We start from the raw sequence: 21,964 nt of genomic DNA, 5'->3' as shown, positions 1-21,964 counted from the left end.
TCGAGTTTGTGCGCCAGGGTATCAAACTGTTGACCCACCGAGGTCTTCATCTCCGCTATGGCGCCCATGACGTCCTGCAAAGTCAGATCCGTCGGCAAATCCGAGGCCTCCGCGGGGCACTCAGGAGACTTATGCGACCCGCCGGGAGAACCTTTCGGTAGGGTGTAGCGATCCATAATGTTGGCCTGAGTTGCGGCGCCACGCCGGGTCGATTTGGCCTTCGGCCTCTCTCCATCCTGCTTCGTCGCCATCGTCCTGTATCCCGTACACCCACGAGTCCTGCAGCGGAGGGCAAACAATAGAGGCGAACGACCCCAGAGGTCTCCTGCGGAAGGTGGAGCAGGTCCCCGCAGGGCAGGCAGGGTCTCCCAGCGAGGCAGCCACCACACAAAGGAGCGCCGTGATCCCACTCGCGATGATGGCAATAGGGCTCAAAAGCGAAAGTGAAAGTGTGGGGTACGCGTCTCGCCAGGCTCGTCCCGCCGTTGTTGTTCACTTCCCCACTGGATCACCCCCCAACTCAAGTCCGGGGTCAGGAGAGGAGCAGGCCGCAAACTTCAATCGATGCCCATAACGGCACACGGGGTCCGATTAAAGAACGGAAAACTGGCACCGCCTCGGCTCAGGTTCACCAACACAGTCCCCTCAACCGAATCAGGATGAGGACAGGATAGATGTAGGAGGTCGCGGAGGTCCTCGGGAGCCTCGCACCTACGCGGCCATCTTGGTCACGCGCTAGGCTCCTCCTCATGCAAAGCTTTCTTGAGCCTCCTAGCAGCAAGCAAGCATTCTGGGTTCAACCATCTAGGTGCCCTTACTTGTTGGCTTTTTGGGGTGGGCACCGTTAGTAGCTCAGTGACAGAACAAGAGCCAGATTCGAAGGCGCGGATGATGGTCTCGTCTAGCTGTGGTTTTACACCCCGACAAATTTGAATTTCGTGCGGGCCATTGTCCAGGAGGGTCTCAAGCAAAAAGCCTCGGTTAACCTGCGCCCATTTAAGCCTTCTACCTCCATCTGTAGGCCGTAGTACTTCTCCTCTGTCCCTCTTCTTCAAGCCCAATATAGACCAGCTAGCTTTAATACAAAGCGGATTATGATCGCTATGGTTACTGGCTACAATGGAAAAGTCAGAAATCAGATAAAACAGAGGAGTGGAAACTAAAATAAAATCAATTAAGGATGATTCCTAGCCTGACCCTTTGAAGGTGGGAATTAAGTTCCTCCAATTCGGGTCCAATTTACCCATATCTTAACTGAAGGTCTAGATCACAAACTGGGGAGTTTAGTTTGTTCCCTTGTCTGCTATGTTCGAAGTGCGCATCAGCTGTTCGAGGACAGGGGAAACCCCCAATACCCCCAGAACCCTGCGACCTTGAATCCGTACAAGGATGGATATTAAAATCACCCAGCAAAACGATGTTCGAAGTAGAGAGGGAGAAAACATAAAAATTAGTCAAAAACGTGCCCAATCGAGTAATGTTACGAACCACTGGAATGGATCATGTGGCATTGTAAAAGTTTAAAAGCAGTAAACTGCTAGGCCCTAGAGAAAATAGCAAAGCCTGCAGGCATGGATTGTCAGTTTTCATGTCCACAATGCCACCTATCATCTTGAGTGAGACAACAACTGTAAGGCCCTCCTTGGGACATGTGTAGGAAAGTGGGTTTCTGTTGCAGTAACCCCACCCCCCCACACACTTTTTGCCAGACTACTGATGCACTTTTACTTGGTGTGCCCTGGGTCCCTGCCAATAAGGTTCCCAGGGCCTGTGTTCTTTCCCCAAAACTAAACCCAATTGGCATCTCTGGCTACAGGTCAGCCCCTGGTAAATGGTACCACAGGTACCCTGGGCACTGTGACCAGAGAAGGCCTCTAAGGGCTGCAGCACTGATTGTGCCACCCTTAGAGGTCCTGTACCACTACACTGTCTTTTCAGGCTGCGTGTATTGGTGCAGAACAAAGTGAAGAGTCGACATGGCACACATTCCTGTGTGCCCTGCCTACAACCCACTGCCCTGGCATAGCTCAGTCACCCCTCTAGTTGGGTGCACTATACCAGTGGTGAGGGTACAGGTGCATGAGCCGACCCCCAAAAGGCACCCCTGCACCCGACGGCCCAAGGAATTGTGTGCCCAAACCGACGGTGCCTAACTAACCCCCAACTACCCAACTTACCTCTCGAAGTGGTGGTCGCACCCAGAAGTCCTTCATCTCCCTGCCTGCAGTGCTTTTGCAAACCGGAGGGTCTCCTTTGAAAACAACAGGGCGCCTGACGTTGAAACAGCACTCTGCACCCGGCCGTCTCAGTGCCGCTGAGGGTGTACCTTTTGTGCTACTTTGTTTCCCCATTTGCCCTGACCTAAACCCTAGGAACTTTGCTCCCACAACCCAGTGGCCTGCTTGCCAGCAGCCACCAACCGGAGGCCCCCTATCCCCCATTGGATAACACTGGACCTCAACACTTTGCACCCGGCAGCCTTAGTGCCGCTGAAGGTGTAACAAGAGTGCATCACTGACCCTGGGGGACCCCAGAGTCTAACCCCAGAACCTTAACTCCCACAGTCGATAACTCACCTGTGAACCGATAACCTGTTTTTCCTCCATAGAATAACATTGACAATTTTTTTCCAAACTGTTTCTAAGTGTGGAGTTTTGAAATCTAAAAATATTCTCTAAAAATCGCACAAATAACCAAAACATATTTACTTACCTGTTTGCAGGCAATGTCCCGGTGCTGAATCTAGGTATCCAGCACTGAGTTAGAAAAGTAACGTAAAAAGTAACTTACCTGTAATTTACTGAAAAAGCCTATTCATTTCAATGTACTGTATTTGCTAAGTATTGCAACCTACAGCATCCCCTGTTAATCAAACAAAGTACAATTCCTGTTGCATTTTCAAACTGTTGCATATTCAGCAACTTATGACTGTAAAGTATTTAATGCTTACCCGTGCCAGGCTTGCTTGGTTCTAAAAATAAAACAGTATATATTTTTATACAAAAACAATTGGCCTAGAGTTTAGTTCTTGTGTGTGAATTCATTTGCTGACTGAGTGTGTACATCAAGTGCTTAACACTGTCCTCTGATACTGCCTTACTGCTCGACCACTCGACCACAAATAGAGAGTAAGGTTCTATCTAACTTTAACCTGTGCCTACCTCTGGGGTCACCTGGACTCTATACACACTATACCTCATTTTGGTGTAGTATATATAGAGCCAGTTTCCTACAACGTTTAACCCTCGAGGGGGTTGGGGGTACGTTAAACGACTTGTGCCTTTCCAGAAAGAAGGAATTGTCAATGGCCCAGGTCTCTTGCAGGCAAATAATATCATACTTTTGAATAAGATAATGCCTATCTGGATCTATAAACTTGCTAGCCAAACCGGCTATATTCCAGGAAATTAGATTACCAGAATTAATGTCCTTAGTATGGCTACTAGGATTGTGTTGGGCTGGCTGATACATAGTATCTGGTTGTAAGGGAGGGGCGTTGGGGATCATAAACACTGTCCCTTCAAGTCAATTGCAATTATCAAGAAGCCCCAGCGGTGAAAATGTGTTAAATAATGGAACAGGTGAAGAAGCCTGGGGGCCACACTTGAAGAGCCGGGCTGAATAGTCTCCTGGTGTACCCAGGGTTATGATATGGGGCGGTGGGTGGAGGTCTATAAAATTACCCCAAAGGTAGGGCTGTAATGGAGGTAACTGGGCCTGTGCTATTGCGACGGCTGACGGCATGAAGAATTCTCTCTGCCAGGTTTGGCTGGTTGAAGTTGATGATTACGCAGTCACCGCTGCTACCGTTTTTAGATCCTCCTATCTAGGCCACCCTCCAGACCATGATAATGTTCCTCTTCACTCTAAAGCCCAATGTTGTGTTACTATTAAGCCAATGAACTACTTTATGTTTTAGCTGGTGGAAATCCTCGGTGACGCCTGGCTTTAGCACTGGTACATTACCCAGAACCACAACATATGGTGTTGCTTCTGGCGGAAGATGAATGATGATATTTGGGCCCTAGAACAGTAAACCCGGTCCACCGGTCATAGGCGTGGAAACTTCCCCGTCTCCAAGCCCCGGCCAGAGGGTCAAGTCGCTCTGACTACAGGCCTCTGGTCTGATAGAATCTAGAGGACATGCCCCCTCCTGTGTTCCATCCTTAGGGAATAGATGCGGGCCAATGCCGGAGCGAAGTGGGGGGACAGTCTGGGGGATGATGCTCCTAGAATGCATATTTTGGGCCTTGTGGGTGTCCCCTGTTGTTGATGATGAACTAGGCTGTATTTGGCCCGGGTGGGCATTACTAGTTGGTGGGACAACGTTGCTAGACCTGGCTGTGAGGTTGGTGGTCTTAATGAGGACCAGTTGGAAAATTCCCTATGGATAGATAGCAGGCGTTACTTAATTGGTTCTAATTTAGAGTCCAAACCGTTGAGTAGAGAGCCAACACAAGCTTCCAGCATTCCACCCAAGTCATCTTTTCAGGGGGGTACTGCTCCCTGGGTGATTGGAGTCAAAGTGTCTACTCTAGGTCGTTTTGCCCTGGACCCTGGGGTGTAACACTTACGCTTGGCCCCAGTTCCAGTACCCCCTTGAGACCGTCACTCCTGGGTGTCTACTCGAGTTTCTACTTGTTTGAAGAATTGATTGAGGATGGGCGCCCCACGACCTGATACGGGCGTTGGGATTAGTTGTACCCTACATGACCTCCCTTCGGAAGTCTGGATTTTGTGTCTCCTAATTTCACTCGTGCCTTGATCAAGGTGGTCGAGGGTGGATAGGAGTGGGTCTACGAGCTCCACTAGCTCAGTGGTGCACCGTGAAGGAGCCCGTCCACTTGCGGGGCTAGAGGCATGAGGGTGCAATTGATTCACCAGAGAATATGAAAAACGACGCGCCACCAGCTCAATTTCTTTTTCAAGAACTCCAGCCGCTCACTGTTGAAAAAATCCAAATTCGTTCCAACCGGAGCTACATGGATTATGGCAGGTTTCTTGTGTTTCCCCATGATGCCCAGCAATGTAAAATGTACTTGTAATAATGATAGAACAGCTTGGCACCACTGTAAGAACCCCTCGGGTTATAAGTCCACGGGCAAAAATAAACAAGTTGCGTAAAATATGCACTAGTGTGCCTGATGTCCAAGGGGGGAGTACCGAGGACCTCTTTAATCCTCAGCCCCTCCACCCCCACAAGCAACCCAAGGCTGTCCAGGGACCGTGCTAGGAGAAGTGACACTGGTGCCCCGTAGGGCTTACCGTGTAACAAGTCTGTGAGACTCATGTCCCAATGGAAACCGACCTTTCTTGTAACTTACAACTATACTTTACAGCTGCTCCTAAATGTAAACAGGTAGGTAAAGGTAGAGGGGAGGGGAGGGCCACTAAAAACTAGATAACAGATCCAAGAGGGGGAGCCCAGCCTCCTCCAGGCTCAGACGGGCCGACGTGAATCTGGGACACCGAGTTACCGGCGTCAGCAAACTGCGGTAATTATCACCCCCCCCCCATTTCCCTCCTTGGTCTCTGCAAGAGATGGTTTCCAGCACCATCCACTGCTCCTGATAAAGTCAGTTATCGCACTATTGATCTGCTTCACACTTCAATTTCCTCAGTTTATGTGACGTGATGTTTAATGTTTATAAATACTTTCCTTGAATGTGTGTGTGGCGCATATTCTGGCCATGTAATAAAGAGAACGGGCAATTCAACTCCACTGTTTCTTCTAGATTTTCACCTGCCGCTTTACAGAGCTTCGAGTCATTTACACCCACCTTCGTCACTCCTGGGCTGCCGGACCGAGAACACTGTCTCTACAATGTTCCATCACTACAAAGACACACACAACACAAAGACGGGACAGAGTGCACAACAAGCAGATTCATGTTTTAATCTGACAGGGCAGTCCAGCTATTAAAAGTAGTTGGTGACCTCCTTGAACAGTTTTAACCCACATCATTACACATGAGATACCACCCCACCTAGGCTCTACCTTGCATTCATCATACGGCATGCCAATAAAAAGATCTCTGCCAAAGTGACCCTTATGGGGACCAGTTGGGCATTGCAGCGCCGGCTCAACAAGTCGCAACAACTCTATGATGAAGCATGACATCCCTTTGGGATGTGTGGGGGCAACATGAAACAGTCTTGCTGACTGCCAGCGTGCACATGCCCGAATCCTGCACAACCTGTCTATATCGCCTCTTTCTCTTTAGGAACAGTGGCCCTAATTTTTGTTTGTGTCGCAACCCAAGGAGCACGGGCACTGGACCTCTCATCCAGCTCCTAGTCCCCCACTTCCTTCTCAAGGTAATCCTTTGATAAGAACTGAGAACCAAACTGAGCTGAAAATTTTCCCAGAACCACATAATAAAATGCACCTTACCTGCGGGGAGGAGATCGCTCACTGCACTTCTAATCTGCAAAAAGGAAAGCCAGGATAGGAATTTGTCGTGTGTACCTATCTCTCAAAAGCTAAGACAAAGGTCTTTCTCAAAGTAGCAGCTAGTATAAAAACACTACTAATAACAATTTTAGTCCAACCCAACTAAGCTAAATGCATGCCATATAGATACTCCAGAATTACCTTGCAGATACTTTAAATAATTTGACTCTTGCCGTGAAGGTCAAGGAGCGAATCCATTTGATGTTATTTGATGCCTACATAGCATGGACTCAGTAAAGCTGCTTTTTCTGTTTTGAATCTTAAGTAAGATGGACTTTGGACCTTATTTCCTATTATGTGTCGGACTCCTCTATAATGGTCCTAAAGCAAAAGTAAGAGTGAACAGCACACAAACTAGAAGCTTTCATTTTTGTAGGGGAAGGAGGCACAGATGCCCCTCCCCCCCATGCTATTTGTGTCGACAAATGAGCCATTGGCCCAGCTCATACATTCATGCACCTAAATAATATGGTGGAAAAGAGTAAATGAGTGGGACAAGACAATCTTGCTAAATTTTGGACATATTGTTATACATAGCCAACCCGAATTAATCCATTTTGAGATTAAAGTGTATCTTTCATAAGGGTGAAGGCTGCTCAGCTTCAATTTGACTAAATTATATATAGGGGTGCTTAAGAGGACTGTAACACAAACACACAGGTGGCTCATTCCAAACTGCGCAGACACTCAGAAAGGTAAGTATCCACCTCAAGTAATAATCACAATCCTTGTCAGGTTGAATCCTCATTGTCACTAAATTAACCTGAGCTCAATCCCCTGGTATCTATAGCTCAGGGTAGGCAGGCTTAACATGCAATGTGTAAAGCATTTATGCACTACTAAAACAGTAATTGAGTTGGAATGCTAAACAATAAAAATCACAAAACGAATTAGTAAAAAGAGAGTAAAATGTAATAAACTAAATGGCAAAAATCCAGTCAGGGGAACAAGAGAGTAAAGAAAGTAAAAATAGCATCACAAAGTGACAATGATAGTCAGTGGTCGTGGTTGAGCAGTACCTATGTGCAATTTAATGCTGACTTCAATGAAGCCTTGGTCAGATATACCAAACACGTTTGGCCTGGGCAAATGAGTTTAAGTCCCAATCAACCGCATGAGTACACTTTTAAAGACCCCAGGACCTCAGGGGAGCCACTCAGAGACTCGCAGGGTGTCAGGCAGAGGCCACACTAGGGTTCAGTCCAGGTCAAGTTGCCACTAGCCAGCTGGGCAATTGCAAGAAAGGGTCTCTTATAGCTTGTTGTGTCACTGTAGCACTAACAGGAGGTCAGCTTATGACCCTTGGAGTTCTCTTCTTTGTACTGGGTACAAGAGAGAGAGTAGGTCCAGTATTCAGGGCTCTTCTCAGGTCACAGACAGCTGTTTCAGTTCTCTTGTGTTTTTCCACAGGTCCAGGTGTGATCTGCAATGAGTGACTCGAGGTGCCACTTTTATGTCTGGCACAAGCTAGTTAGTTGGAATGATTGCTGGGGACACCCCAACCAATGGGTTAAAGGTTTCCAGGACTAAACCTACCCACTGTGGGAATTTTCAAGATGGCCAAAGTATTTGGCTACACTAAACGTGGTCTCTGAGGGCTTGAGGGTATGTGTGGAGAGTGCCCCAACAAACTCAAGAGACAGATGTCCGGTAAAATCAGAGCTGAGCTTTCAGCAACCAGGAAGTGGAATGACACAAAGTGACATGTCATTCTGTTTCCCTCCTTTCAAGTGTCACCCCAAATGTTATGTATAAACCCAGCAGATCTGTTAAACAGGGAGGGCTGTGACACTGTAATGTCAGAGAGTCCCACTGTGATTGAGGCCTGACTGGTTGGCAGGACAATAGAATGGATCTGCCCAAGTATCAGTTAACATTTGCTTGTTACTGGGAGGTCTCTTTGACGTGTGCCTCAAGTGTCATATGAAAAACCTCAGTAGGCCTGTTAGTCCGGATGTGACATTCAAGCAGAACTTGACACTTCAATGTCAAAGATGATCTTCTCAGCCTGTGTTGCATGTTGTATGAGATGGGTGATCTCTGCCCATTCAAGTCAGCCTATTGTTTGCTCCTGGAAGCTTTTCACACATCACCACAGAGTACAATCAAGCTGCCAGGTGCCGGTTGAATACTTACAGAAAGGCCTTCAGAGGCTTTAGGCATGCAAAGTAACTTTTTAAGATACCTTTATGTGCTACTTAGAATAAATCTGACTTCATGATTAAACTGAATTTTTAACAGCTATGAAAAATAATTGTTTAATAAGTTTTCTAGCTAGTCTGTTTCCTGAGATACATGATTATTGTTTAATATTGCAGCACAGTGTTTTTCTGTGGAACAGCCACACTTTCTACATTCAGCCTCTATTCTCCTTCTAATAAAAAAGCCCAATCTTGATGACCCCAACAACTATCGTGCCATCTCTAGGCTTCCTCTTGCAGCGAAAATTGCTGGAAGGATTATTAATTCAGATTTGACAACATTTGTCCTTCATAACCATCAGTTAGACCTCAGTCAGTTTGGTTTTAGAGCAGATCACAGCACAGGAACGGCCCTAATCAAAACTACAGAAGAAATAACAAACTCATTGGACAATGGGGGTTCAGCTGCCCTCATTTTGCTGGACTTATCTGCTGCATTCGATACAGTGGACCATAAGCTTCTGGTCCACCGCTTGAATGCCATAGGAGTCTGATATAAGGCCCTTTCCCTCCTCTCGTCCTTCCTCTCAGAGAGGACACAAACTCTGACCTTGATCCAATATGATTCCTTACCTTTTACACTGCAGTGCGGGGTTCCACAGGGCTCTTCCTTTGTTTAACATGTATGTCTCAGAACTAGCATCCCTAATCATTAGCTTCAACTTGAACCACAGCTTCAATGCTGATGACCCCCAGTTAGTAGTAACAGCAGTTGATAAAGACTCTTCAGGTCCATCAAGACTCTATGACTGCCTGGGTGTCATCGGTTCATGGATAAGTAAGCATTGTTTAAAACAACTCTGGTAAAACCGACGTAATACTGTTCGGAAACCTCCTCCCTCTGTGGCACCTAGCTTGGTGGTCTGCCATTCTAGGTCTGCCACCTTTACATGTGACAAAAACCAAAAACTTAGGCTTCATTATTGATGATAAGCTCAAATTTGGAACAGAAGTATCTAAGGTAGTTCCGTCCACCTTTAATACCCTTAGGATGATAAGGAAAATCCTCCCTTTCATTCCCTGCAAGACCAGGAAAATCGTGATTACAGCATTAGTCCTCTCAAAATTGGACTACTGCAATGAACTGTATATGAATCTACAGGGAAAATTGATTAGAAGGCTCCAGTTGGTCAAAATGCAGCTGCCAGAATTATTTTAAATCTCTCAAAAGTTTATTTGATCACCTCATAAATTCGAGAGCTGCACTGGCTCCCAGTTAACAAGCGAATTAAATTCAAGGCCCTTTGTGTAGCTCACAAGGCCCCTCATCAGGCAGGACCTGAATACTTATGGTACAATCTTAAGTGGTGCACTTCTAACCAACATCTGCATTCGGCTACAGCCAGAACTATTGCCACTGCCAGATTCAAGAAAGGGAACTGGGGAGGAAGGTGTTTTGTCACCAGCACTGCCAGGATCTGGAACACTCTACCTCCACATCTTAGAGCCATTTCCCCCTGCACTCATTCAGGAAGGAGATTTAAACATGGCTGTTCAGCAACTAATGGCTCCAATCTCAGCATGCTCAGGCTCAGCAAGCGCCAAGACACCCACGGGTATACGCATTCTGTAGGGTGTTCCTGATTGACCAACCAGGTTGCCGTTAATTGTAACTGTTGTTCATTAGTGTTGATGTGTACATATTTTCTAAGTTTCACACACAGGGACCAGATGATACTTACTTTTCTCTTCCTTTGTTCCCCCCACCGCCAGTGATTAAGCTCAATTCAACTCCTCTCCTGTTAGACCCTGAGACCCCACCTGGTCTCTTCTATGTGGTCTCCTGGTTTATGAATACATTCATTGCATTCACCCTATAAACTTCAGACTTATTTCCAAGACTAGTGTGTGTTTTTCTACTGCATTTTAGTACTTGCAGTTTGATGTTTTCATTATAAACGCAAAACTACATTGTGCTGTATGCAAACAAAAAACTGGTAATCTTATCATTACCGTACAAATTTCAAGAAAAGATTACCTGAAGCGTATGCACACAGCGTAAGTATTTAACATACCATATACACAAAGTACACCAATGCTTTTTATATCTTTCTTCCATCAACTTGTTTCATTCAAAATTAAAGTTCAACAAATGTTTAAAAAACATAGTCTACATGCAATACATTTCATGTACATGCCAATAAAAAACTTTTTTTAACATATATCACAATCCAACTGTTCTTGTTGTGCTAGTTCCATTTTCTGATGCCCAGTGCATTTCGGGACACCGTCCCTTCTTCACAGGCACTGTATTAAAATAAATGGAAAAAATAGCATATGCAAATTAACTCACCCAAAAACGAACATCTTGAGGTGTCAGTACACAACATTGAGTTTTAAGTGGCACTTTGTCTGCTGGTGTTTCTGGGTAAACATGAGACTGCACAGATGACATAAATAGATGCGATGTTAACAAAAGTATCCACTTTGGAATAATCAGATACATTACAATTTTTCGAGCACAAACATGGCTAACCCTCACTTCACTGTTGAGTCCGTTGTTTGTTTATTGCGATAGATGTCGGGTCCACGCTGTATTTATTGTGTGGGACCAGAGAGGCAAATAGACATCCACACAGTATGAGATTGCGGTTTAAAATAAGGAGAGGAGCAGCAATGTCTGGAGGTGACATAAGTCTCATCGGCAGATGAGGTGAACCTTGGCTCTTTCGCCACCCCCAAAAACATGCAATGTCAAAAATTCTACGTATCGGAGTTTCCAATGTGTTTATCGCTAGGAGATGCATTCCGTCTAGAGTAGACCTCGGGACTACTGTATACCTTCCTCACAAAACCTCTTTTTCCCCGAGTTCTGAAGTTCAGGAATACACTGGCCCAAGTCATCCTAGTGGCCTGGTTAGGCATGGGAGGGTAAGGTGTCCCGAACTCCTGGGCTTAAGCATCTGTCCTCTGATCAGGCTGCCCCTCTGAGAGCACCTGCTATCGCACCAACAGGGCAGAGTTCTGCACCTAGGCCTTCTCACCCTCCACCTTCATGCTCGGAGATTGAGTGCGACACCTGAACAAGTTTGACCTCCCTTTGGAGTTGGTTGATGCAAACTTGGCTGCCACGCGTCCCTCAACAAAAACTGTAAAATATGCCTGATGTTGGGACAAATTTGTGGTTTGGTGCACCACACGCCACATTGACCCCTTCCAGGCCTAGTTATCCGATTTCCTGTTTGTCCGGTCTCTCACCTGGCAAGTCTTAGCTGTGGGCACTGTTCAATAGTACCTTCCTGCTCCCTTGGCCGGTTTACGTTTGCAGGATCAACCCTCATTGTCACCAGTTATGTGTTTTTTGAAAGGCCTAAACACTTGTTTCCTTCCTCTCCCTTTGTCATTTCATAGTGGGATCTTAACGTAGTCCTCACATTTTTGATATGCACTCCTCTTGAGCTGCTTCACTGCTAACATCTGCTGCTTCTTGCCCTCAAGACAGTGTTCCTTGTCATCATAACATCAGCGCGGTGAGTGAGTAAGCTACAGGCTCTCTTCATCCATCTGCCTTACACCACGATCTTCCCCAATAACCTGGCTCTGTTGAGGCTAGCATTCTTCTTGCTGCAAGTTTTGACATCATTCCACGTCAGTCAAACCATCACCCTGCCGGCGTTCTATTCACCCCTCTAAGGGAGGTTGAGAGACTCCATCACTTAGACTCCAAAAGAGTGCTGAGCTTTTACATCGATCGTACCAAAGAACACCGGGTGGACGATTGGCTTTTTTTGTGGGGTTCCCTGGAGCGCAAAAAGGCAAGCCGTGCAGAAAAAGACCATCTCTCGCTGGATCATACTCTGCATCACGATCTGCTACGCATTGGCCAAAAAACAACCTCCAGAAGGGCAGCAATCTCATTACACCATGACCAAAGCTGCTGCTACTGCTTTGGCTCACGAAGTTCCTACCCTGGACATCTGCCAGGTGGCTAAGTGGGTGTCACTCCATACGTTCTCTAAGCACTACTGTCTGGAACGCCAGATTCACCAATAAGGGCATTTCACCATCTTGGTCCTACAGGACTCTCTGGTTTGACCCAATTCACACACCCACCTACAAATAAGTACTTCTCTGGTATCTGTTCAAAAGGTGAGGCAAATGCGGTTAAACATCTCTATTAGAAGAACAAGATACTTACCTTCGGTAACACTCTTTCCTGTAGAGACTATTTAACAGCAAATTCTTCACTGATCCTCCCAGTTATGTGAATTGGGCTCTATCAATTAATAAGATCCCAAATCTAGAAATCTGCACACTGCTCAGGGGGATGTGGGCAGCCTCAAAAGCTACTGACGTCGACACGCAGGAGTGGTGTCTGTATGTACCCTGCATGTTATTTCCAGAGCAGAGCAACATCACTGCGCAGCCACAAGGCACCATCTACTAGCGTGCAGAGGTATTGCTCAGTATTTTTTAGATCCCGTTTGATGTCTGGGAAATATTCTAAAGGTGAGAAATCTGCAGTTAGATGGAATCTCTTTCAGAAAGAGTTTTACCGAAGGTAAGTAACTTGTCCTTTATGAATATCCTCCAGGTGCCAGACTGACGCCAGGAATCTTTTGCGAAGTAGTAGCTCTTCTGCATCTCCAGGGAGTGCTGCATAGCTACAGTTCAGGCTCAGGCTCCTGATGACAGAAGGTGAAAGGTAGTTGAGGGCACTCTGTAGGTTGCTGTCTGGATTGCGCCTGTGATGGGTGTAGTTCGACTATGGATACCCTCACAAAAGCACAATCCTTATTACTTAGCTGATGTACTGTGCCTGCCTTGGGCATCCCAGTATATCTGTCAAAATAGGACTATCAGGATACGCATCAGCACATCCCTGAGAGCAAGGAAATGCCTCATAGAACAGCGGCACAGGATCCACAGCACTGTCCTAGCTTCTTTTAAGACTGTGCTTCCTGTCCTATCAAGCATCTAGGACAGGGGTTAGTGTGTGTCTTCCTCTTTTCACGCCTAGCCCTGCTGTTTTATATGGCTTCTTGTTGGGAATCATGGCTTGCTGGTTCTGAGGTCCAGTACTGGATGTTTGCTCTTTTTCTGCCAGAGAGCCTTTGAGTTCTCAACATAGGAAGCAAGGTAAGTAAACAAAAACATGTTGTTTTGTCTTTGCTTGTGTGAGTGGGAGTGAATGAGATTGCATGAAAGGGTGTTTAAGAGTGTCGATGAGAGCAAAAGGAGAGGGAGAGTTTGTGAATAAATGAAAGTGTTTTGGGTCCATGTTGTGTAATAGCATCACAATATGGACCCAAAACAGCTGTTGGTACAGTTAGCCGGCCTAATGCCACAAACTGGCACTCTAAACCTGAAAACCAATCTGTTTCCAGACACCTTTGTCTATTTTTGTATTTGATTTGAATATAGTTTTAATAAGTATTTTCCTGAACTCTGTTTTGATATCATTATGTGTAGTGCTTGTGACTTGGCAGTATTGGACTGTGATGTTTGTTCTTCTGTCAGTCCTGAATTTGTATACTGTCTCTGCACTGGCCTTGATGTCATATTGTTCCAGATGTTGGGGCTGGTTCTTGTTGTTCACAAAGAGGAATGCAGTGTTAATTTCTGAAGTAATTAATGTTTGAGCGGACCATAGTTGAGTAGCTTGACTGAATAATGGCATTTGTGGTATGAGTTTTCCAAGAGAGTGAGGATTGCATGATGAGCTCAGTAGAAGAGCAGCTGAGCTAAAGTCGACATCTGTTCTATTGGTGGGAATTTTGATATTGGACCATACTTAAACTTGTACTTGATCTTATATATAATTAATAAACGTATTGGATTGAATCTTCCTACTAGTGGACAGTAGATCTTTCAGTAACATTGTCTTAATTTATTGTAGGCAAGTTGATACAACAACAAAGAATGTTTTTGGTCAGCCCAGGCTGAGGGCATCTCTCCGCGACCTGAGATCGCCCCGGAGAAACCACAAATCAACCATTGAAGATGATCTCAAGAAACTAATTATTATGGACAACATGTCTTCAGAGCAGGAAAGGGATATTATGGTAAGTTATGGTCTAGCACAGTACACTGATTGCACTATGTGGAATGAGGTACTTTAGCAATGAACGAGGACTTACAAAGAGATATTTTCCCAGTGTGTCTTAGTTCTTTGATGTGAATGGGTCATTTATAAATAACAACAACAAAAAAGAAAAATACAAAAATACAACAAACAAGGCGAAACGACTTATGGAGGGCGGCGAACACCAGCCGGGGGAGTCAACACCCAACCACCCGAGGGCGGTCAAAAAAGGATGACCTGAGAGGGAGGGGGGCCCACGAGAGAACCAAATCTGTACTCCAAAGTACGAGATACACAAGGAACCCTCAAGGATCAGGGGGACGAGGCAACCCCAGACGTATCCACCAAAGGGGGAGCACAGATAGACCCACGATACGCGTTCCACTGCCCCCAAATTCTACCCCAAGCCCCCGGTTTACCACGAGCCACATACACCGTTTTCTCCCTGAACATGCACCAGCCCATGTTCTCCTTCCAGACGGACACAGTGGGAGGCCGCTGGGAACCCCAAAGCTGTGCAATATCTCTCTTTGCAATCATGTACCCCAAGGCCGCCCACCGAGCCTGAGCCGCATTGCAGTCATTGGGCTCCCATACAGTCAGCACACAACGACACACCTCCGGCAGCAGAGCGACCCCGGTGACTCGTCTCATAATATCATGCACCCGGCGCCAGTATTCCGCCACCTCGCGGCATTCCCATAGGATATGGATAAAGGTAGCACTGAGCCCGCAGCCACGCTTACAGAGTCCGTCGTCTGAAAACCCCATCGAGACCAGGCGGGGGCCCGTCACATATACACGATGGAGAATCTTAAGCTGGACCAGGCGGAGACGGGCCGGGATGGCCACCTCCTTAGGGGATGACAGTGCAGTCTGCCAGTCCTCATCGTCCAGTTCCACCCCATCTCCCGTCCATGCCTCCCGAAGACGCACCAAGAGGTCAGCCCGATTGTTTATCAGTTTTTTGTAAATCAGGGAGATAGTACTGTCGGGAACGTGACCATCGAGTATGCGGTCCTCGAGAGGCGAAGAAGAAGGGACCGTGGTCCCCTCCCCAAAGACCGAAAGCAGGTCGTGCCGAACCTGTGCATAACGGAAGAACTCTCTGTCACTAAGCTCATACTCGCGCTGAAGCGCCGCGAAGGATTTAACCGCACCTTTAACCCACAGGTCCCCCACTCTGCTGATGCCGATCGTATCCCAGCGCTCGAAGCCTTTCGTTGTCCAGAGGCTTCCCAAGCGGTCTGAGTCGAATAGAGGAGTGGCGCACGTTAAACGCTCACTCCAGCCCATCGCTACGTTAGCCGCCTTCCATACACGGACCGCAATCCTGGTAGGGCCCGTAAGGGCCCTACCAGCAGACCGCGAGTAAAGCGCTCTGTTATAGTTACCGCCGGGGAGCAGGAATTTATCCATCTCATATGCCGGGTTCGAACCAGGAGCGTACGTAGCATGATTAATGGCAGACAGCTGGGAGGCCCAATAGTACCGTCTAATATCAGGAAGCGCGATGCCCCCGTCATACCAGGAAAGAGTCAGCTTGGCCAAAGCGATACGCGATCGCCCGTCCCAAACCAGTCTCCTCTGCAAACTCTCCACCTCCCTAAAGTAGGCCGCAGGAATGACATCGAAGGAGTTCTGGAGTGCATAAAGGAATCTGGGAAGGGACATCATTTTAAACAGCGCCGCGCGACCAAGCGGAGACAAGGGCAGCTTACACCACCGAGCCGTATCTGCCCTCAAACGCCGGAGTGGAGACAGGAGATTCTGCTCATAGCGGACCGCCGGATCCAACGAAACGTACACCCCCAGGTATTTAAAGCCGGACTGAGATATTTGAAGCGGAAGCCGAGGCGGCAAGAGAGGAAGACCACCAGAGATAGGATACACACAAGATTTGGACCAGTTGATTATCAGACCCGAGTTTTTCCCGAAGGAAGTAAGGACATCAAAGAGAACATTGAGCGACTTCCGCGGTGAGGTGAGATACAAGAGAATATCATCCGCGTACAATGAAACCCGATCCTCGAAGCCCGGGGCCCACCGGAGCCCTCTAATCGAGGGCTCCCAACGGAGCCAGGCAGCGAGCGGTTCCAGGGCGAGAGCAAAGAGCAGCGGGGACAACGGACACCCCTGCCTAGTTCCCCTCCCGAGAGCGAAAGGCCGAGAAACCCGCCCATTGACAACCACCTGAGCCATTGGTCCAGCATAAAGGAGCTTCACCCAGCTAAGGAACCCCTCCCCAAAACCAAACTTCGCCAAGACGGCCCAAAGAAATGGCCATTCAATGGTATCAAAGACCATCGTGGCGTCTAGGGAAACCAATATGGCCGGTTCAGCGAAGTACTCAGCCCTAGCGAGGACGCCGTGCAGACGCCGTAAGTTGAGAGCGGTATTACGATGTGGGATGAAGCCACATTGATCCGGATGTATCAAGTCACATATACAGCTCAGCAAGCGATTGGCGAGGACCTTAGCAAGGATTTTGGGTTCGGCATTTAGCAGGGAAATAGGCCTATAGGAGGCACAGCGGTCACGTGGCTTACCCTCCTTGGGAATCACCACTATAGTAGCCAGACGCTGGTCGTCAGGCAGGGAACCCCTCTCGAGCGATTCCTGAAACATGTGACGGAGGAAAGGCGCGATTTTATCCGGGCGCAACTTATATAGTTCAATCGGCAGACCGTTGGGGTCCATAGCCTTGCCCGAGCGGAGGGAGCGAATCGCAGTAGCTATCTCTTCGACAGACAAAGGGGCATCCATCAGCTCGCGGTCCTCGACGGATAAGCCGGGCAGGGCAATATCCCGAAGCAGAAGACTAGAGTCGTCCTCATCTCTATCAGACACCGGGGAGTACACTGCACGGAGGTGGTCAGCAAAACACTCAACAATCTCACCAGGCTCAGTCACACACACTCCATCCGACACCCGAAGCTCCGGGACCACACGATTCACTCTCTCCTTCTTGTCCAACCAGGCAATCAGCTTACCCGCCTTGTCTCCGGCGTCATACAACCTACCCTGCTGCTCCCTATACATAGTCTTGGCAGCATCAGTGACGAGAGACTTATATTCAAACTGCTTCAGGCTGAGGGCATGCAGCCCCTCCGGGGTGACACCCGCCTCCAAGGCTGCCTCCAGCCCCGATATTTCAGTCTCCAGCGTCACAACCGCCTCTCTCTTAACCCTCTTGGCCTCCACTATCTGGGACAGGGCATGCCCGCGGAGCACTGCTTTGAAAGCTTCCCACAGGGACACCGAGGACAACACCGACCCCTCATTCTCAGAAAAATATTGATCAATCGACTTAATCAGGCTATCACGGATCTTGGGGTCTCGCAGGTACCAAGGGTTAAAACGATCGCGACCCGGTGTCAAAAAGCAACCACAGTGGGGAATGATCAGAAATACCCCTGGCCAGGTGTTTGACCTCTCGAATCCGAGTAGCCTGGGCCGCGGGCATAAGGAAATAATCCAGTCTGGAGAGACTCCCATGGGCCCCAGAGTGAAAGGTGTACTGACACTTTGTCGGATGCATTAACCTCCAACAGTCCACCAGACCGAAGGTCTCCAGGAGCCCGCCCAGCCACGCCTGGGCAGCAGGGAGGGCCCTGGGCGGATGACGGTCCAGGTCACCCGAGACAACCGAATTAAAGTCCCCACCCATAAGCAAAAGACTGTCAGGAAGCCCAAGCAACATACGACCCAAGTCTGAAAAGGTGGAGTTCTGGAGGCCCGGGGGAACATAGACCGAGATCAAGGAAAGGGACTGCCCCTCCCAGTCAGAGCCACATAGCGCCCTCTATCGTCTGGGACCACCCTGGTGATCTCCAACGGAAGTGAAGCTCGCAAGAGAATGCTCACCCCTCTCGAACCAGTGGTGAAACCAGAGTGGGCCACAAGTCGATATCCCCCCCTGTTCATAGCCCGACAAACATTGCCAACCAGATGCGTCTCCTGTAAGAACACCACATCAGGAGTCAGACGACGCAGATATTGCAGCACAACACCCCGTTTGATACGGTCCCCCAATCCATTGACGTTCCAAGACATCAATCTCAACCCGTCCCCCCCATCCCCTCCAGTAGATCAAGGGCCCCCTAGCAAAGAGCTCAACACCCAAGGATGAACCATAGCCAATACTTCGCCTTGAAAACAAAAAACACAAATCCAAACAACCCCACCCACCCACCAACCCCCCCCCCCAACTCCAACACCCCCCACCCTGCACCCCTGCGGTCCAAAAAACCACCCCAACTTGCAGTGTGCCTGTCGCCCTACAAACCCCATTCTACGAAAAGACCCCGGAGGAGGGAAGGGACCCGTCCCCGCCCGCTCCCCACACACAACATAGTGAAACAAAATGCACAAAAGAAGTAGAACCCAGCCGAACAGTACAACATGGCAGAGTCCGGGACCATAAGTCACTCCAAAGGAGACCCGCCACCCTCGGTACCGGCAGAGGGCCCAGTCCGGTCACCCCGGTCCGGCAGCGAATCCAGCCAGTCACTCACAGTCGCAGGAGAGTCAAAAAAGGTAGTCCGATCTTCATGTTCCACTCGGAGCCTTGCAGGATAAAGCATAGAGTACTTGAGACCGAGGTCCCGGAGACGCCGCTTCACCCCCTGGAAGCCCATCCGCTGTTTCTGGACAAGTTGGGTGAAGTCCGGAAAAAAGTTAATGGACGAGTTCTCATGTCGGACCGGGCCATGGACCCGTGAGGCCTGCAGAATCGCGTCTCGGTCTCTGTAATGGAAAAGTCTCGCAACGATAGGCCTCGGGGGGCACCCGGTCGCGGCCGGCCACCTGGGACTCGATGGGCCCGCTCCACAGCGAAAAACTTACTCAGGCCAGCGGGAGCAAGATGTTCGAGGATGAGCTCCTCGACCAGGAGATCAACCGGGCGGTTATCGGAGGTCTCCGGAACGCCTATGACGCGGATGTTATTGCGGCGGGCCCGTCCCTCGAAGTCTTCCAGCCGCCGGGCCATCAGATCATTGGCCGACTTGAGATCGCCGAGAGTGGCCTGCAGGTCCGACACGTCCGTACCAAGGGAGGACGTCCGCACATCCAGCGATTGAACCCTCTCGTTGGTCTTAGAGAGATCCGCCCGGATTAGCGTAATGTCAATGGCCACCGTGTCGATTTTACGGGCCAAGGCCTCGTACTGCGTAGCGATGGTCTCTCTGATGCCCTTAATGGCGCCCATGATGTCCTGCAGGGACAGATCCGGAGAAACGGACGGGCCACCACTGGTGTCCTCCGGGGGGACATTGGCCGTCCCGGGGGATCCTTTACCCTGAGTGTAGCGGTCCATGTTGTTCGTCTGGACCGGTCCCCCACGTAGGGATGCTTTGGTCTTACGCCTCTCGGGGTCTCCCTTGCCTCCCATGAGAACCTCGATCGCCGAAGGGGACCACCGAGGAAGCGTCGAGGTGGCACAGGCCAGGCAGACGCGTGTCGCACCACAGGCCGCAATATGGCGGAGCGAAGGGACCACCGTCAATGAGCACACTGGCAGCAGACGAAGCCACCGGCATCAAGCGAAGGCACAATGAAAGCCCAGTCGCACCAAGCAAGTCCACAGTCCAGCCCCTCAAAGACCAAAAGTGAAACCGAAAGTGATGTGACGGCCACTGGCACAGCCCCGCTGCCGTTGTTGTTCAACTACGCCCCGGCTCCACAGATCACCCTCGCATCGGGCACAGCCGTCGGGTGGGCCTCAGAAGTTCAAACCACCATAACTCCGGATTGCCAGGTCCGATTTGATTTCCGAAAGGAGTTTAGTGTTCAACCAGCATTCGTCTCCCAGATTCCATCAACCAAGTCAGGATAGAGTCAGGATAAATTCCGAGGAGCAGCGAGGGTCCGGGGAGCCCTGTGCTCACGCGACCATCTTGGATGCGCGCTAGGCTCCTCCCCTCTTAAGGCCCATTATTAGCTGTAGATAGTCTTGGCTCTTATAACAAGTAGGCTGGATCATGGAAATGCTTTGTATGTTGGCATAGCAGACCATCTACCCAACTTCAAGTATGCAGCAGCCAAATTAATATGTAATAAAGGCAGATACAGCTCTGCATCTGCTTGTCTAACGATGCTACATTGGTTGCCGAAGCGTGAAAGAGCAAATTTCAAATTACTTTGCCACACACACAAAGCACTGCATAAGATGATCCAGAAACTCTACAAACCAGATTGGAATTCTACACTCCAACACGTAAGCTAAGACCTTGCAATCTTGCATTGGCCAAATCAAAGTAGATGCAAAAAGTTAGAGCCAGAGGCCGCTCTTTTTCTAATTTAGCAGCTGCTCAGTGGAATAGGCTACCTTTGGATCTGCGTCTTAATGAAGATCATTTAGGTTTCAGGAAGAAGCTAATAACATGACTGTTTAGAACATAGGGATGTGGATTCTGTGCCACCTAATGCCTCTACAAATGATGGTATATCGTATTAGCGCCATGATATACCTAGAGGATGATTGATGCGCTTTATAAAAACCCTAAATAAATATCTCACTTCAATGAAACTGCTAGAAAGCAGACTTTTAAATGTGTTTTGATGTCTTCAGACTTGTTTGTGTCTTGCTTTGAGGATGGTAGGAAATTAATGTTTATTTCCTATACTTTCCTGGTGATTGGATTATTTCTGCAGTTGCCTTCTTTAAAAGACTGCAATATTTCCCCGCAGCAGCTCTCTGCATCTGATTGCTCTTCAGATCTTTTGAGTATCCCTCACTGGGTCTACTCCTGCTTTCCCTGCTGCAACTACTCAACATACTGGCTGAGCATTTAGACTAGATTTAAACTGGAATCCATTAGTAAAATAAGCAAAGTATGTCATTTACATGAGTTATACTTATTTTTTAAAGTCCAGTACTTGTTCAAAGTTTGGGTATGGTGTAGTAATTAAGTGTTTGGCCACAGTTGCTCTAAACGTGTTATGATGGAGAATTACATTTTTCACTCTACAGGCCAAGCTGTCTCAGGGGCATGGAATGTTATCAAATATCTACTTGTTCAGTGGATAGAATGCCTTAATCACGTGTGAAAATACACTTTTTCTATTTGATGTCATGCAGAGAGGTGACCAATTATGGCAGCATTCTCATATCAGTGCCCTGATAATAACTTCTTCGCTTATGTAAGGGCTTATGTAGTAATGTCAGGGTTTGGATTATAGAGAGGCTTTGATTGTACCACATTTCTGATAATTCCAAAGGCTTAACTAATCAGGGTTCTTTGTCTTTCAAATATTGGAATATTGAAAGGCTTTGTCTAT

At 48.2% G+C, this 21,964-nt stretch overlaps 1 protein-coding gene across 2 annotated transcripts in view; it reads left to right on the top strand.

The window, feature by feature from the left end:
- SIPA1L3 (signal induced proliferation associated 1 like 3) overlaps nucleotides 1–21,964 on the top strand; it is a 657,587-nt gene that overhangs the window by 581,014 nt on the left and 54,609 nt on the right. For both annotated transcript variants that reach the window (XM_085625340.1, XM_085625341.1), the window contains exon 17: nucleotides 14,495–14,660. In XM_085625340.1, coding sequence (XP_085481466.1) covers nucleotides 14,495–14,660 — 166 coding nt within the window. The remainder of the gene's footprint in view (nucleotides 1–14,494; nucleotides 14,661–21,964) is intronic.

Source organism: Triturus cristatus, chromosome 9 (assembly GCF_964204655.1).
Source record: "Triturus cristatus chromosome 9, aTriCri1.1, whole genome shotgun sequence".
NCBI lineage: Eukaryota > Metazoa > Chordata > Amphibia > Caudata > Salamandridae > Triturus > Triturus cristatus.
This window is presented reverse-complemented; position numbering and strand designations above follow the sequence as displayed.